Raw genomic sequence first — 17,288 nt, forward strand, 5'->3', positions numbered from 1 at the left:
TCAGCCATTCTATTTCACACTGGCACTAACATATCTCTCAATACTTCTTCTCCCCCTCTTCCTTCCTTGGTACTGTATCTCTCCAACTAATCTCTAAAAACTAAACTTGTAATGCTGACAATTTTACATGCTGCAATACTAAATGACAAATATAATACTGATTGTACTGTAATCACCACAACTCACGGTGCGCCACGTAAACCGAAATCAATGTTTTTTTTGCTCCATTCTGCTTTGTGGCTTAAATTGCTCTCATGATCAAATGTTTTAATTATGATGCAATAATGTTTAAATATCTATACAATATTATGGCTATTCCCACATGATGTCACTGCACTGTATTCCAAACACTCACATTACCACATCACTCACTTCACTAATCACAGCCTTGAGAAAGACTTCGGTTGAAATGCGCGCCAGCTGTTTTGTTTCACCTTTTGGCTCACAATGCCATACTGAATGGTTTTGGTAACGTACACCAATAAAACACCATGTCTACAAACCTAAAGACTGGACTATTACTAGACGACAAATAGTTAGCTCAACTACCAACATTGGACACACAGATCCAGCCAGCACCCACACTCAACTAAGGTTTCTCACCCCATCAAGCATGTTCAAAAGTTACTTTCTTGCAAAATAAGTTGGTTGGTAACTGAGTGCAGTTACAAAAGTTCTTACTTACCTTAAATATGTGTTGCACTGTTCTGAAAAGTATATATAAGGTTAACTCAACTGTGAATTGGTGCTGTTGGTTTCATTTTACTATTCTGGTTAGGATAAATGTATGAGTGTGCCCAATTGGGTCTTGCTTTCCCTTACTTGCTGTTAGCCTATCCAGAATAAGTCTGCCTAAGGTTATACTTACTTTTTGTTTCTGATAGCCCCTTTAAAATGTATATAGATTTTACTTACCTTGTGTAGCTTTGTGCCATCCTAAAACAAGTTAGTAACAGCAACTGTAATAGTAGATTACAACATTAGGTTTTACCTGCCTAGAATAGCTGTGTGCTATTCCTGGAAAAACGTCTTCCTTTAGGTGTAGCTGACCTTGGGTTGCCTGCAGCATCCAAAATTAGTGTATAGAGTTCTTGGTTATCTTTGACTGTGTTCCACTGAGCTGAAAAACAACTGTAATTGTATATTGTACCAAAAAGGTCTTACCTAGTATAACTGTGTTATCACAAAAGTAGTAGAGGTAATACTGTTCCTTGAATCTGTGTTGCGCTATTCAGAAAAGTATATTTGCGCGTTGGTTGACTGTGATTTCCTTTTTGAGTGTCACTGCATAACTGACGGCGTCTACTACCCTTGTATTACTGTAAAGTAATCTGAAAGTAACTCATTGTTTTACTCCCCAAGAATAGATGTACCTTTTACTGAATGTGTATACAAAGGTCTGACTTAACTAGAAATACTGTTAGGTGTTCTAAATAAGGTGTGTGCTTTACTCTGTGTATTTAAATCATAGTGTTGTGTTTATATTCTTTATGATAGTACTTACCCATTAATCTCTTGGTCTGCTTGTATATACAATAAACCCTTTATTTTTTACAATACATAGTGTGTCAGTGTTTCTTTGGACCATAGGTGTTAGGGAGAATTCTCAGAAATGTGCCAATTCCTCTCTACCTTGGAGACCTCTAGCAACTTTGCTGGATTTTGAGGACTTTCATTTTTAACCTGGAGAGAGTGAGACCCTTTTTTCCCCACTCTCTCATGTATTTTTAATGTGATTTGACCTCTGTGTTTCTTTTGGTTGTGGAGTCTGACAAACTCCATAGGCATCATCTTTTACATGGTGTGACACAGTGTTACGTTTTCTACGCGGAATGACAGCGCCGGCTCATCCGCGGTGTTCACGCGAAGAAGAGCACACTCACGAGCTCCCCTCTGGAATCGATACAGGTTGCCATGGCGCTTGTTTACACACCGGCACGTCTCGTGTCAGCTGACACCTTGCAGGCGTAAGGAACGTGCACCTAAACCACGCCCCCCTGTACTTTAAAGCACTGCTACTAGTACAGCTCTCTGCTGCTAATTGTAGCGTTACTCCCCTTGCGGTTACGTTCCGTATTCCCTTCTGACATCCAGTCAGTGCTCTATTTTGATCTTCTGGTTCCCGGCGCTGGCTATTCTATTTGGACTGCATTTGGTTACTCCTTTGGTTTTGGTTACTCCCGCTCCTTTACTGACCCGGACTCCTTCACGGACTGCCTGCCTTTTTCCTCAGTGACTTCTTGGTTCTACGGCCCACTAAGGTAATTGGTTGTCCTCTGTACTCGTCCACGGTCTCTTTCTTGTTCCTGAGGCCATTTCACTTGCTATTATCCTGAACTGTTCATACTAGTTAAAGCCCATTCTGCTGGATTCCACCATTAGCCTTTACTTTTGAACTTGGTTTCTACATCCTTTGGGACTTCACAGTGAACTACTCACCAAGTACATATTGACGCTTTCCGGTTCATGCACCAACCCGTCACTAGTGCATCCCTCGTGCCGCCAGGGTTACTCGCCTGTACTAACCTTCCTTTTTTTATGTTATCCTTTCGTTGTTTCCCTCCATTTGGACTTCATTCATTCCTGCCAGTTCTCCCTTCAGGTCTGTGTTTGAATTACACTGACGTAGAGGATAATAGTTTATTTTCTTTTGTAGGTCAATCCTATAGCAGATTCCACTCCTCAAACCCCGCCTAGGTACTCCTTAGTACTATTGTTTTCTTGCATTCCTTCATACCTTGGCTCCTCTAACCATCTTTGTATTCCTTTGCAGCATTGGTGGCGGTGTGTGTTCTCCCCGCTCTTTTAGGCGATTGGCAATTCTGCCTGTTCAGGTTGAAACAGCAGAGAGGCACATCGCAGAAAAGAGCCCCTCCTTGAGGAAGCCTGAATCGTAGAATTCAGGGGGTGTCGGGTTACCAGAGGCTGTCTTGTGAATATCTGTGGAAACACCGTCTCCAAGGTCGCCTATCTACAGGCAGTGATCGATTACTGGAGCGGTGAGTAACACACAGGGAAGTCTTTCAGATTTCCCCAAGGTTTAAATACCTTCTCTGGGATAAACTACTGTTTCCAAGAGCAGTGAAGTGAAATTGACTTTACTTGCATTGTAACTTTCTAGACCCAGCACACACTATCTTACAATAGGGTGCTGGATGGGTTACTTAGTATCCCCTTTGTCTAGCTTCTCATGTAACATTTTTGTTACCCTTTCCTCGATGAATGTCTGGTGGAAGTGGCCTACTTTTAACTACCGTGGTGTGCATATACCGCAGGCTGCGTTCCAAGTTGCAGTAACGCACCCAAGGGTGCCATTTTTGTCAACATTCCCGGTGGTCTTTTTTTTGCCATTTCTTTGTGGAAAGTTCCTTCTTGAGATTTACTCTGCGCGCCAAACCAGTTTTGGTAACTTTGTTCATTTTTTCCTTTGGTGGGATTCACAAGTGAAGCCGGCCTCTGGCTCCATGGTGTCTGGCGGGAGCATGAAGCGAGGGAGGTCCCCGAAACTCCCTGTGCTTAGTCTCCTAGGAGACAGCAAAACACTCCTAGGTAATTGGCAGGTTGGCTGTTTGGCAAGGCTTTTTGGCTTGGAAGGCAGAGTCGACCACTTGACTAAGGAATCCAAATAAGAACTTGGAAGAGACGCCTGCTGCAACTCCTGGACCATTGGTTTGTCTGGTGAACCCCTGCTGCTGTGCTGAAACTCCAAATTGGTTTCGACTGGGGGAGCCCTGTAAGAACGACTTCTCCCCTTGAGTTGGTGGGACCAATCAACTCCAAAGTAAGCTACCTGGACATCCTATCTGAGCTGGTTGAACTTCCACTGCAGTTGCTGCTGGAACCGAATAGCCAGGGAGAGGAATACCAGACCGTGTGCGTTGCTTTTAAGTTGCCAAAGAGCTCCAGGAAGATCGTCCGGACTCCCAGGAAGCAGGGCTAATCGAGCCTGAGCCACCTCAAGAGTGCTGGACCCCCAGATGCCAGGAAAGCCCATCTCAACAGCCAAGAGTCTGCAGTGGTGCTATTTGCTTAGACGCGAGGAGCTGAAACCGCGAAGTGCCACTGAAAAGTTGGTCCTTTTCTGTTGCCAACCGTCCCATTGCAGTGCTGGAGTTCTCCAGACGTCCTCCCTCTTGTCCCCATGACTGAGGCCCAGGAACACGGGATCTGCAGAGCTGCACAGGAACCTAAGCCAGCCAAAGCCATTTTTCTTCTAACCAAAGGTACTGTACAGTCTAAGAACTTGCCTCTTGTTGTGTAACCTCTCTTGTTCTCTGCTGAGACCTGTCTTGGTTGTTCTGTAGAGTTGCTAATAGCTTCTTTACTTCACAAGCCTAAACAGCTTTGTGGTCCTACTATGATTTCTTTTTTTCTACAAAGACTTCTAAACATTGTGCAAGACTTTTACCTACCTTTAAGAAGTGCTGCAGTTCACCTAGACTTTTGCCCAATTGACTTTGGCCTAGCCTGGCTCCCTGTATGACTCTTCTTCCCTCCGACATTGCGTTTGGCCTTCCTCCCAGGAAGGGGTTAACTATTTGCATTGGGGGGGGTGTACAAATGTACTTGCCTGCTTTCAGACTATTTGTGAGATCTTCTTTTCTGTTTTAATAACCTTTTTCTTTGACAAACTCGTAAGTCTGATTCTAAATGCTAACAGCAATATATTCATGTCCACAGTATACTAATTACTAAAGTCACCTGAGGGTGTAGGAAGTATCTGTGTGCCATCCCAAAAGGGTATTTACTGATTTAGAAATATTAAGAGGATGTATTTTGAAGTGTATTTGTGTTACTATTATATTGCCCCCTTCTGCAGAAGGCTTATTCAAACTGACTGTTAAATAAATGAATAATTATTTGATCAAGAAACCTTGTGTGTGAGAGGTTATTTAAATACTTGTCACTGTGAATCTGTGTAACTCCCCTACAGCTCACATTGACCCCTCTTTAGTTAAGCTTTGCGGCTCAATCGCACTACCAATCTGTGTAGTACAGACGTATACCAAAGGTTGGGTTCATATGATCAGGGTTGTTTTAGTGCACCCATCTTGCCTAATAATAGGTACACCATTTCTTTGTACTGATTTTGCAGCCGTCGCTCCCTCCTAAGATAAGCCTGGCTGCTCTGTCTAGGCTACCCTGAACTCGGGTGGTATAGTCTTATACTAAGAGTGGAGTCTTGTAAAGCGTCAGTTGAATGGTTTTACTAAGCCCTTAGTTGGACTTCAGAAAAACTGTCCTAACATCCTCTTAATGGCTTGACCTCAATAGCTTGAACAGGAGTGATCCCCACCTCATCTCTGCTTGGAGAAAACCTTAATACTCCTGTCCTGTCCACTTCCGCCATACCTTCTGAAGCGTTTTTTTATAGCACCAAAAATGTTTTGTCCTTTTTAGTTGGTACACTAATTTTGTGCATTGACTACCTTGACCCTGCCTCACCATGGTCCGCCCATGACCTCGTCTGCCATTCCTTTTCTCAATGCAGTCTGAATCAGACACATGCGGAACCAGCAGATTATTTCCTGCTAGTTCTTTTCTCCTCTCGTCCTGGCTTTGCAGTGTTTTTCTTTCCCACCATCTATGCTTGTGTGTCTGCGTGGCCCGTATCGGCCGACAGCTGTCAGAAGCTACCTTGGACGGGTGTCAGAGCAACGGATATGGACCTGAAAATTATGGTAAAGGGAATGCCGCTTGTGGGTGGCTGTGCAGGCGACGATCCACGTGAGGGGTACCAAGTGGCGTTTGCAGACAGAACACCACAAGGAACCTCTTCTGTGCCAGGTCTGGACTGCATTTTCCAGTGAATGAGGAAGGCACACTCGGCGGGTTGGTAATGAACACTCGCCTGTGACCCAGCTGGGCAAGGGGAGATTGGGGAAATCGGGTCTCCAGCACCTGACTTCACTTAGCAGGAGGCGGGAGAAAGGGGAAAACGGACAGCCGGTAAACATTCACACTGAGCCGGAAGATATGGGTGGCGGTCCCGCTGCTATGGTTGCCCCGTACATGCATGTTCTGAACACAACGTTAATCACACCCACTTACCGAGCTGGCCCCGGGGATTCAGATCCACTATGCGTCCTGGAAGCCCCGGCTCTGTGTGGTGCTCTGTAGTCGTTTGGGAAGGCAACATAGCAAGCCTCGGTCAGGGAGGAAGGGACGGGGCTTGGGGAGCTAGATATAGAGAAGCTGGTAAAGTAAATGCTGATTGGCAGGAACTAATGAGGGACAGTGTGCTTTTCTATTGCAGAACAGCCGAACAGTGGAAGAGAGCCACGCTGGAGACACTCGGGGCGTATGAAAGATTAACCCCCAGAGACAGCCAGTGCATCCCTACCGACGGAACCACAGGAAGAAGGTTGAGGTGTTTTGAAAGACTGCCTTAAGTCTTAAATTCTGGCAAGGAACTCCTGTTTTAAACATTTCTGATGGTGAATAAACAACCACCTTGTTAAAGCAACCCCTGCTTTTAAGCCTCATCCTTACAGCTAGGATAAAAGGGGTTTGTAATCTGTTCTTCGTGTGAGCGTCAGTACGCTGCATCAGAGTACCATTCACTGTGTCTTGAATGCTTGGGACCGGATCACTCTGGGGTACCTGCTTCTATCAACTCATGCTCCGTCTACATTTGCAGTGCTGAGATGAGGTCTTTCGACATCTGACACCTTCAGACCTTGAGATTTTCATCCAGGAGAAGCCTCAAACACTGGCAAGCAACTTTCCTTTCACAGCATCCGAGTTTAGGAATTCCCTTTTTGAAATTTCTGATCCCGGGAGGCATCGTTTGTGTGCTGGCCCTTATTGGTTTCGTCCCGTAGGGGAACTAAACCGATCACTGCAGGCAGCTCGAAGCCATTGGCTTATCCGAGGGCCCGGTATTCTAGGTTGGAACCTTCTCCATTAAAATAGCTCAGCCGGTTAAGCACTCGATCTTGCGCTGCTGGTGTGATCTGCAGGTTCGAATCCCTGGAAGGCCAACTCACTCTTACATCATTGTGAGGTTGATAAATGAGTACCTAGTTCAGATTGATGATAATTGTATGTAAATGTTCTCTGTACAGTGCTTTGGCTACAGCGCTATAGAGATAACAAATCCTCATACTTCAGACCTAAATCAAATGCAGACCAGGCTCAAGATCCCCCTCTTAAAGGCAAAACCGACAAAGATTTCCAAGGCTCCCCATTCAGGGCTAGAAAAGCACAGGCAAAACTGAAGCCCAAGATTAGAGCTCCTCCAAGGTTCACTTTAGTAGGGCTAAGCAGTTTATCAGTACAGCCAGGATATGCTTAAAAAAAAAAACACTCTGTCTTGGGAATACAAAGTCTATCTTGACTTTCAGACTTTCTTTAAAGCACCCAAAACGTCTCCCTGCAAGATTTCAAGTAAAATGCCAATTTTACCCAAAAAAACCCAAGCCTGCTGTGACGCAGTCTACATTTCTATCACCCAAAATGACAGCTCCAGGCAAGGTGCCTGAGCTTACTTAATATTGTCAGTGACTGCATCAGAAACATATCCCAGATTAACATGTCACTTTTTTTTCTGGTTAGAGACGCTTTTGCTCTGAGGGTAGAGTGGTCGGCTCTGGTACTGTTGTCATTGCTCCCACACTCTTTGCCTCAAACATCAGTGCCACACTGCTACATGGATCCATATTTGGGCAGACCATCTTAGAAGCCAACCTCTGGATTCCTCAACCAGGTCTGTTTCTAAACCAAAATTATTCCTCAAACTCATGACACCTTTTTTTGCAAAATGTTGGTCACTGATGCATTCTGCCCCCACGAATGAATACTTTAAGAACCTGTTTCGAGAGATCCTTCCTCAACCACAGGGCCAACCAGCACCCTCTGAGCTATCTGTTCCTCGAAGACTCAATTACTGAGCATCAACCAGCACCTAAAGACCAAAAACCTCAGGTGGCACTGTTGGGTAAGATTTGCACAGAACTGGTAAATCTTCCTGACCTGGGTGAACTCCAGAACTTTTTGCTTTTTTGGTGGGATATTTTTCCTTAATACCTCGGTGAGTGGGAACCTTTTTCCACACTCACATAATCTTTAGCTCTTCTTATGGGTGTCATTTTTAAGATTCCATAGTGTCTTTTTAAAGTTATCCTCTTTAACAACTTATTGGAATAAGTGCCTGTTATTGCTGGGTTTCCCTAGGGGCTCCCCTTTTAACTTTCTTGTGCTAACCTTAAGTGAACTACAGTTCCCAAGGATAGAAAGGATTTTGGATCCCTTTTACATTTTGTTAAGTGAAACCAACACACCCCACCTTATGTGGAGTGCTGGGGAGATGCATTGTATCCCCTTTCATATTAAAACTGTAACAATTCCGTTAGTGACAAGCTTACCTTCAATGGCTGGTGGCAGTGATACCTTGTGTTCATTTGGTGCACCTTTACCGCGGGCTGTGTTCACAGCTGCAGTAAAGGGACCCAAGGGTGTCCGTTTTTACCAAAATGGCCCATGTCTTCTTTTTTCGCCATTTTAGTGTTTCTTGTGGTTTCTTCCTTCCCCTGACATCCAGGGCGGGAAATTCCTTTGTGTGATTTTTGTCTTCGGCAGGAGTCGCTTAGACTCGCCGCCCAGGCTCCAGTCTGTGTGTGGGAGCAGGAAGTGAGGGCAGAGTCCAAAACTTCCCAGCCATTTGTCTTACGCATTGCTTGAATGGGGACAAATCCCAGGGGGGGGGGGGGCTGGCTGTCCTGATTGGACAACCAGACTGCCCCTTCTTGTAAAAAATGTGGGGAGAGAATGCAGAGGTTATGCTGGAATTCCTGATGAATACTGTGAACCTGGAAGCTGAAGAGATGTCGACCACTGGAACCGAAACCGAAGAGGAAGATGAAGGAAAAGCAGCTGACACGATTTCCAGCAACCGGAGAGCCTGCTGTAGCCCTTCCTTCCAATCGACCTGGGGCCTCCGAAAACGACGGCCCAGACCCAGAGCCTGGTGAGACCCACTAGACTCAAGAAGACTTGCATTTTGAGCCATCGCACGTGCTGCTGCGACCTTACATTGTTGCAGTACCCCAATACCCTGGGACCTTGTGCCATTGTGCGGTGCACGGTCTTCCGTGATCTCGATGCAACTTCGTGGGCATCCTGGTGGATCTCCAGAGACACAAATTGAGTCCAGAAAGTCCCCTCACCAGAGTGCTGGCCCTTTAAAATTACGAGAATTCAACTGATTGAAAAGATTTTCTGTCCTCAGTGCTCCTTGAAAAGGCGCCAAATCAGCAGAACCGCATTCAGCCGCGAGGGAAACCTTGCCTAGAGCCTTCTTCATCGATCCCTGCTGCAAAGTCCCTTCTGAGGTCTTGATTTCAGTCACCACGACAAGGAACCCATTGACCGGGTATTTGGCTGCAGACCCTGCAGTTCTCCTGCTGCAAAATCTTCAATGCTGAGGTACTGTGTTGGCTTGGGTATGTACTTACCGTAAGCCTGTTAGGATTTCTGTGTACCTGTGGGTTGTTTTCTGTGATGGGGAGGCCTCTCATCCAGTACACCCAGTCCCACTACTAGAATCCTGTTAGGGTGTCTTCTGTGAAGCCCCTGGACCCTCTCCTAACTCTCAAGTGAAGTACTCACCTATTTGGCCAGTTTTCCTAAGGAACTGTGACATTTGCTACTAAAGAACCTATTCTGACACTGCCTGTTGGTCACTAGTCCTAGTAACCCCCCTTCTGCCACTGAGAACACTCATGCTCCAAGAATAAGGGAAATACTTTCAAGGGATTGGGACTTCTGCCTAGACAAGAAAATAAGTGTTTTAAAAGTTACTTACTTGTAAAGAGTTGGTTGGTAACTGTAATTCTAAGAGTGAACCGTTACAAAAGTTCTTACTGAGATGCACTATTCTTAAAAGTATGGTCAACATCTTTTCTTCTTCAGCAACTGTTTTGCCAGTCTAATAGAATGTAGATGTGAAGGTATTTTACTCTCCTGTGATTAGGTTGTGCCTCTTCCCAAAAGTAAATTGCTGGTTTCACCAGATTAGTCCTTTAAGGATAATTGTATAAGTGTCCCCCAACTGGGTGTTGTTTCCCCTGGCTTGCTGCTAGCCTGTCCTTAATAAGTCTGTATTAGGTTGTTGCCTACCAAGAATAACTTTGAGTCATTCAGAAAAAGTGTAACATTGGGTTTTACTTTCCCCCTTCGTTGTGAGGTTAAAAAAGTATGTGGGTTTTGCTTAACCTTGTGTTAGCTGTGTGCCATCCAAAAATAAGTTAAGAGTTACTGCTTATCTCTATCTGGGGTTCCATGATTTCAAAAGCACCTGTAATTGTATATTACATCCTTAGGTTTTACTCACCTAGTAGAACTGTGTTATCACAAAAGTAGTTCTAGGTTTTTACTGCACCTAGAATAAGTGTTTCACTATTCACCAAGTATATTGCCCAGTTGATGATTAAGTGAGTTGTACTTGGAATCATTATACAACTGGAAGGGTCTACTGCCCTTGCATTACTGAATGTAATTGTAAAAAGTAACCATTTGTTTTACTCCCCAAAAACTACTGTTAGGTACTTTATACTGAATGTGTATGAAAAGGTTTTGGCTTCCCTAGAACTACTGTTAGGTACTTCAAATAAGGTCTATTCTTGGGTCGGTGTACTTTCAAGTATAGTATTGTTTTTATACTGTGATTTCATATGTTTTAGCGCTTACTTACCCCTAGATTTATCTGGGCCTACTTGTATTTAAATAAATCCTTTACTTTTACATACATACTATTTCGGTGTTTCTTTGGATCATTTGTATGACAATTTCACTTGTACCGATTCTACAGCCCTCTCTCCCTCCTAAGATCAGCCTGGCTGCTCCGTCTACGCTACCACGAAATGAGGTGGTACAGCCTTATACTAAGAGTGGAGGCTTGTACTGCCTCAGTTGAATGGTTTTACTAAGCCCTTAGTTGGACTGAAAAACTGTCCTAACAGGCACATATAAAGGACCCTTTGGGGACCCCTCAAACCTGATGACTATTCAGATCAAGAGGGTGACAAGAGATTTGTTCATCTGCACGGTCATTTCACGAAACACAACCATCACAAGCAGGCGTTCTAGCGGTGTGTTCTTGCAAGGCCTCATAAATCAGGAGTATACCTATGAAAGAAATGTGCCTTTTGAGGCAAGGAAGTTTTGGGTCAAACCACATTCACTCCAAAAAATATATTGTTGTACTTGTGATATAGACAGCTGTCCATGGAGCCAGTCTCATTAACCAGCTGTCCCCAGCTGCCTTCATCTGTAGCTGCAGTGACAACTCTTTACTGAAGACAATCTTAATCTCCTGCGACCACTAGGCAGAGATATGTTTAGTTATGCTTTACATCTTGGACCTCATGTTAGGGAGAATTCTCAGAAAGATGCTAATTCCCTTCTACCGTAGAGACCTCCAGCACTTTTTGCTGGATTTTAGGACTTCTAATTTCTAACCTGGAGAGAGTGGGACCTTTTTTCCCCACTCTCATGCATTTTTCTTTAATCTAAACTCTGTGTTGTCTTGTGACTTTGGAGTCTGCCAAACTCCATAGGCATAGTCTTTTCACAATGTGTCGCACAGCACCTTCAGTGCAGTGACACAGGGAAGTCTTTCAGATTTCCCACAAGGTTTAAATACCTTCTCTTGGATAACTACGGTCTCCAAGAGCAGTGAAGTGAAATTGACTTTACTTACATTGTAACTTTCTAGACCCATCCCACGCTATCTTACAATAAAGTGCTGGAGGGGTTACTTAGTATCCCCTTTGTCTAGTTTCTCATGTAACATTTTTATGTTACACTTTATACAATTAATGGCTGGTGGCAGTGGTTTACGCTTTACTTCCTTTGAGTGTTTTTACAGAGGGCTGCAATTGCAGCTTCAGTAAAGCGCCCATGGGTGCCCATTTTGTCAAAATGGCCCCGGTCATGTAAAGGTCCTTCTTGAGATTTACTCTGCGTGCCAAACCAGGTTTGGTCCCTTTGTTCGTTATGTCTTTGGAGGGGTTAACTGCTGAAGCCCGCCTTTGGCTCCAGTGTGTCTGGCAGGGGCAGGAAGTGAGGGAGGTGGCCGAGACTCCCTGTCCTTGATCCCCTTGGTTACAGGAATGCACCCAAAGGTGATTGGCTGGCTGGCTGTCCTTGCAGGACAGCCACTCTGCTGTGTGATCGACAGCTAGGCTACGAATGATTGGGAGAAACCTGCATAAAAGGCCAGGCTTTTTGCTTGGAAGGCAGAGTCGACCAATAGAACAAAGGAATCTATAGAAGAACTTGGAAGAGATGCCTGCTGCAACTCCTTGACCGTTGGTTTGGCCGGTGAAGCCCTGCTGCTGTGCTGAAGCTCTGAATCAGCCTCAACTAGAGAAGCCCTGCAAAGGACGACTTCTTCCCTTTGGTTGGTGGGACCAATCGACCTCAAGATGAGCTCATCTAGAAATCCTCACAGCTGGCTGTACTTCCACCGCTGCTGCAGGAACCGATTGCCAGGGAGAGGAACACCAGAATCGAGTGAGTGTCTTTAAGTCGTACCCGAGCGCCAGGAAGATCCTCAGGACTCCCAGGAAGCAGGACTGACCAAGCCTGAGCCACCTCAACAGAGTGCTGCACCCCAGAAGCGAGGAAAGTCCAACTCTGCATCCGAGAAACCGCAGTGCCTCATTTGCGAGAGACTCAATGAGCTGAAACTGCAAAGTGCCGCTGATCTGAAGTTTGACCATTGCTGCTGTTGACCTTCAATTTGTCGTACAGGACTCTCCAGACCTCCTCCCTCTTATTCACACGACTGAGGCCCAGGAACACAGGATCTGCAGACATACAACTGGAACAGAGGCCAGCTGGAATTAAGTTCTTCAAACCGAGGGTACTGTAAAACTAAGGGGTTGCTTACCTCTTGTCGTGTAGTCTTACTAGCGCTCAGTTGAGACTCGTCTTGGTTGCCTCTTGCAGAGTTGCTTGCAGCTTTGCCCCTCACAAGCCTAAAAACAGCCTGTGGTCCCTGAGTGATTTTTATTTCTACAAAACATTTTCTAAAACCATTGTAAGACTTTTTACTCAACTACAAGAAGCTCTTCAGCTCCCCTAGACTTTGCTCAACTAACATTGGCTGTCCTGGCTCCCTGAGGGACTCTTCTTACCTCTGACTTTGTGCTTTTGCCTTTCCCCCATGAAAGGGTTAATATACTTTGCATTCGAGGGTTTATGAATGAATTGTTAACCTTTGTTTTTACTCCCATATCTAATCTTTTACGCCATACTCAGTATTGCTCTAAATGTACCAGTGATCAATCAATGTCCACAGTGTCCTAGCTATTTAAGTCATCTGAGGGTGTAGGGAGTGTCTGTGTGCCATCCCCAATCGGCATCATCCTATTTAGAGAAACTAAGAGTGTGTTTTGAAGTATATTTAAGTGTTATATGGTTTTGCTCCCTTCTAAAGAAGGCTTATATAACTGACTGTTAAATTAACAAAAAAAACTGTTTAGTCAAGAAACCTTGAGAGGAAGTGTTTATTTGAATAACTGTCACTGTGAAACTGTTACAACCTTACAGCTCACATTAACCCCTCTTGAGATAGGCCTGGCTGCTCAGCCACTCTACCAACTTGAGTAGTACATGCTTATACCAACGGTTGGGTTAACTATTGCCAAGAGGACAAGACTGGTGCAGTGTCCCACAGGGTCACAGTTGCATAAAACCGCACATAAAGTGCAGCAAATGCTGAACAACCAACTAAAGCTATTACTCACATACAAATGAGGGAAAAGGGCATGTGGAGATATGGGATATGGGATGGGTAGAAGCCAGGAACTAGTGGCATAAGCTGCACAAGAACAAAGCACCAGTCCCCTTCCCCCAAACCGGACTGAATATAAAGACAAGGCATCCAAAAGTAGACAAGGTGAGAAAATCCCCCAAGATATTTGGTGGATACAAAGCACCACACGCTGTGATGTGGCGTGAAAAAATACTTTGTGAAATGAGAAGAATAAAATACTTGGGTCGATAGAAGCAGCAGTCAAAGGTCAATTACTTTTGGAGTTGGCTGTTAAGTAAGAGGTCTTTTGAGACAAAGCAAAAGTTGTTTTAATTAAATGAAACTTAATTCAGTCCTTGCACTTTTTTTTGCTCTGCTCTGCAATTCCCTAACATCTGAAGTCCTGTTTGTGCAATCAATTTACTGATTACATTCAAAGGTTCTTCAGAATGTGCATATTTTTTTAACATCTTTCATCCCTAATTCCCTTTTTGTTTTTGTATTGATCTTTCATAGGGGCATGTCAAATTGTCTGATTTCGGCTTGTGTACCGGATTAAAGAAAGCCCATCGGACCGAATTCTACAGGAACCCTACACACAACCCACCAAGTGACTTCAGTAAGTTTAGTTTGTAATTCTTTCCGTGCCCTGTAATCACAATGCTGAGATCTTAACACTAAGTTCTAGCAGATACATGATTCAAGAGCAAAATATGAGTGTCATAGTGCCCACTGCATTGATTTACCTAGACTGGACGGTGTAAATGGTCTGTTCACACTGCCTCAAACTTCGAATAGCTGAAACCCTGGTTACATGCACCAACCAGATTCTGGTTGTATCTAGTTACAAACGTTTCCTTGTCGGGTGACACTTGTTATTGTCTGGTCTAAGCAGGCCACACCGACTTTTCCTTGAATACACTTTCAGTATTGAGTTGTCTCTTGGTGTACCTTTATTTTAATTCCCAATTCCGTGCCTTTACACCGTGCTTTGAAAACCTCTGTTTAAAATTAAAAAAGTCATTTCTAAAGTGGCATGTCATCTCGGGAGGATAGCTCGAGGGCAATGTGCTCACCTTGGAAGCAAGACGACTTGGAGCAACACAGGTTGGATTCCCCGGGTCCGTGCTTAGAAACATGGATATTAAGCGCGTTATAAATATCATATATTATATCGTATTTTGTTCTCTACTCCTGTTCTACTTTTTGTTCATTAATTTATCTGGTGTTACTCACATTTCCTCATTTTCTTATTTGTATTATTTGATGTATTTATTTGATTTATAATGATGACAGGTTACATGAATTTATTTTGTTGCAGTCATATTTTTAACGTTATCCTATACTGACTTTGCTCCACTTCCTATGGGTGAGGTTACACTTTGTAAATATTTTGAATAAAGAAAATAAAACTTTTATTGTGCATTGAATATCTTTCAGTGTAGTGCAGCAGCAAAGCAGAAATTATAAAAGCATATAAACCCATGATACAAATGAAAGAACTTGTGTAACAGGGGGCAAACTTGGAACAGATACAAGTAGTAGCCAATGGAGATAAAACTAGTGTTTTTGTCTGTTTTTTTTTAAAGGTATAATAAAAAAAAGAACTGCAGTGGTAGGTAAGAATTGGTGCAGTCACGCTGTGTGAGACTAAACTAGGCTTATCTGCTTGATATTAGGTAACCCACCTTTTGGTATAGGTCTGTACTACACAAGTTGGTAGTGTGACTGAGCAGCCAGGGGTATGCAGTGATAAAATTGCGGAAAAAATGCTGTTGTTTGACTCGTTAAAGGTGTACCGCATTACACCATTTAAGGGAAGCAGGGGTGTCCCCTGCTCCTCTTAAATGGTATAATGGGTCCGGGGGTGTCCCCCGCATCGTTTACATGGATTGTGGCGGAAAAACCACTGCCTTTTTTGCCGCAATGTTGTGTCCACGGCCATATTTGCGGTGATTTTAACACATGGAACCGCAGCCAGGCCTCTCTCAAGAGGGGTAAATGTGAGCTGTAGAGCTGTACAGATGAAATGAGTCAATACAAGTAACACACTCAAGGTTTCAGTTATAAGTATATATTTATTTACACATTAGTTTTAGTTAAGCATTCTTTAAAAAGGCAATTATTTGTATTAGTCAAGCAAACTTTGGAATCACTTTACAAAGTCAATAAAGTTGGTGAATACTCTTAGGGGATGCTAATACATTTCTCCTACACCCTGAAGTGAGTTCAATAACAAGGATAGTATTGCATTTATCTTCAACACCAGTATACTTTTAAGACTCTGGGTTTCAGGAAGGAAGGGTTAGGGAAATAAAAAGGTTAGAACGTACTTTCTTATAACAGGAAGACAGTTTGATTCCTCTAATGAAATCTAGGTAGGCCTTTCTCAGCAGCAAAAGTGTTAAAAATTAATTACAACTTATGAAGGGGCAAGCAATGCCGAAGTCAATAGATTAGAAGGGTGCCTTTTAAGGAGGCAGGACAACCAAAGTCAATTTGACAAAGTCTATAGTTCTGATGTACTTCTTGTATAAAGTCTTTCACAAAGTCTGATAGTTCAAAATGATCACTAAAGGAACACAAAGTGTTAAGCTTGTGCAAGGGGAGTTGAAATCAACTCACTAAAGGTAAGCTAGTGCACTTCTCAGGTGAAAAAGCATGACTTAAGGCAACAAGATAAGTACCCCAAGCGCCCAAAGTACCTCTGGTTTGAAAAAGTGGTCCAGCTGAATTCAGTCTTGCTACAACCAAGCAGACCCTTGTTCCTGAGCCTCAGTTGTGGGGACAAGAGGGAGGACGTCTGGCGGGCTCCTGCGGCAGTACTCAGGAAAGGACTTTGGCAGCTACGGATCTTCTTTGCAGCTTCAGCGCTTCGCAAATAGCACTGATGCAGAACAAATATCTCTGGTTGGACTTTCCTTGCTCCCTCAGTCCTGGACTCTGGTGAGGGGACTCTGGATCGAGAGCTCTTGCTTCTGGATTGCCCTTAGGAGGCTGCTGGAGCTTTCGACCAGATTCGTTCAGCGGCAGATGTTGTACTCGGTTATGGACTCTCGACCCTTGGCATTGGGCTTCTGCAGCACTGGGGAGGCACAGCAAGTCAGGGTTTGCGCCAAAGTAGGGTTCGACTCAGGCTAGTTGGTCCCACCAGCCCAAGGGGAGAAGTTGTTACGTCCGGAGCTTCTCTGTCGATGAAAATAAGGAGGTCCGCACAGCAGCAGGGCTTCACTGTGCAGTTCAAGGTCCAGCTGATTGTAGCAGGCTTCTCTTCACGATTTCTTCTTTGGATGTTTTTTCCAGTGGTCGAATCTGCCTGTAGTCCCAAAAACCTTGTCTTTTAAGCTCTATCATTAATTCACAGCCCTAGGCTCTCTCTCACCCAGCAGGGTGGCTGTCCTACCCGGACAGCCAGCCGGCCAATCAAGACTGGTTTTGTGCAGGCAGACCTAGAGACAAAGGACGGGGGAGTTTCGTGACCCTCCCTCACTTTCTGTCCTTTCAGACACAGTGCAGCCATGATCGG

The 17,288-nt window shown here is 44.2% G+C and overlaps 1 protein-coding gene across 2 annotated transcripts in view; it reads left to right on the forward strand.

The window, feature by feature from the left end:
* The window catches only part of STK38L (serine/threonine kinase 38 like), a 419,201-nt gene that overhangs the window by 237,150 nt on the left and 164,763 nt on the right, over positions 1-17,288 (forward strand). For both annotated transcript variants that reach the window (XM_069628096.1, XM_069628095.1), the window contains exon 8: positions 14,279-14,381. In XM_069628096.1, coding sequence (XP_069484197.1) covers positions 14,279-14,381 — 103 coding nt within the window. The remainder of the gene's footprint in view (positions 1-14,278; positions 14,382-17,288) is intronic.

This window comes from Ambystoma mexicanum, chromosome 12 (assembly GCF_040938575.1).
Source record: "Ambystoma mexicanum isolate Mex_15411 chromosome 12, UKY_AmexF1_1, whole genome shotgun sequence".
NCBI lineage: Eukaryota > Metazoa > Chordata > Amphibia > Caudata > Ambystomatidae > Ambystoma > Ambystoma mexicanum.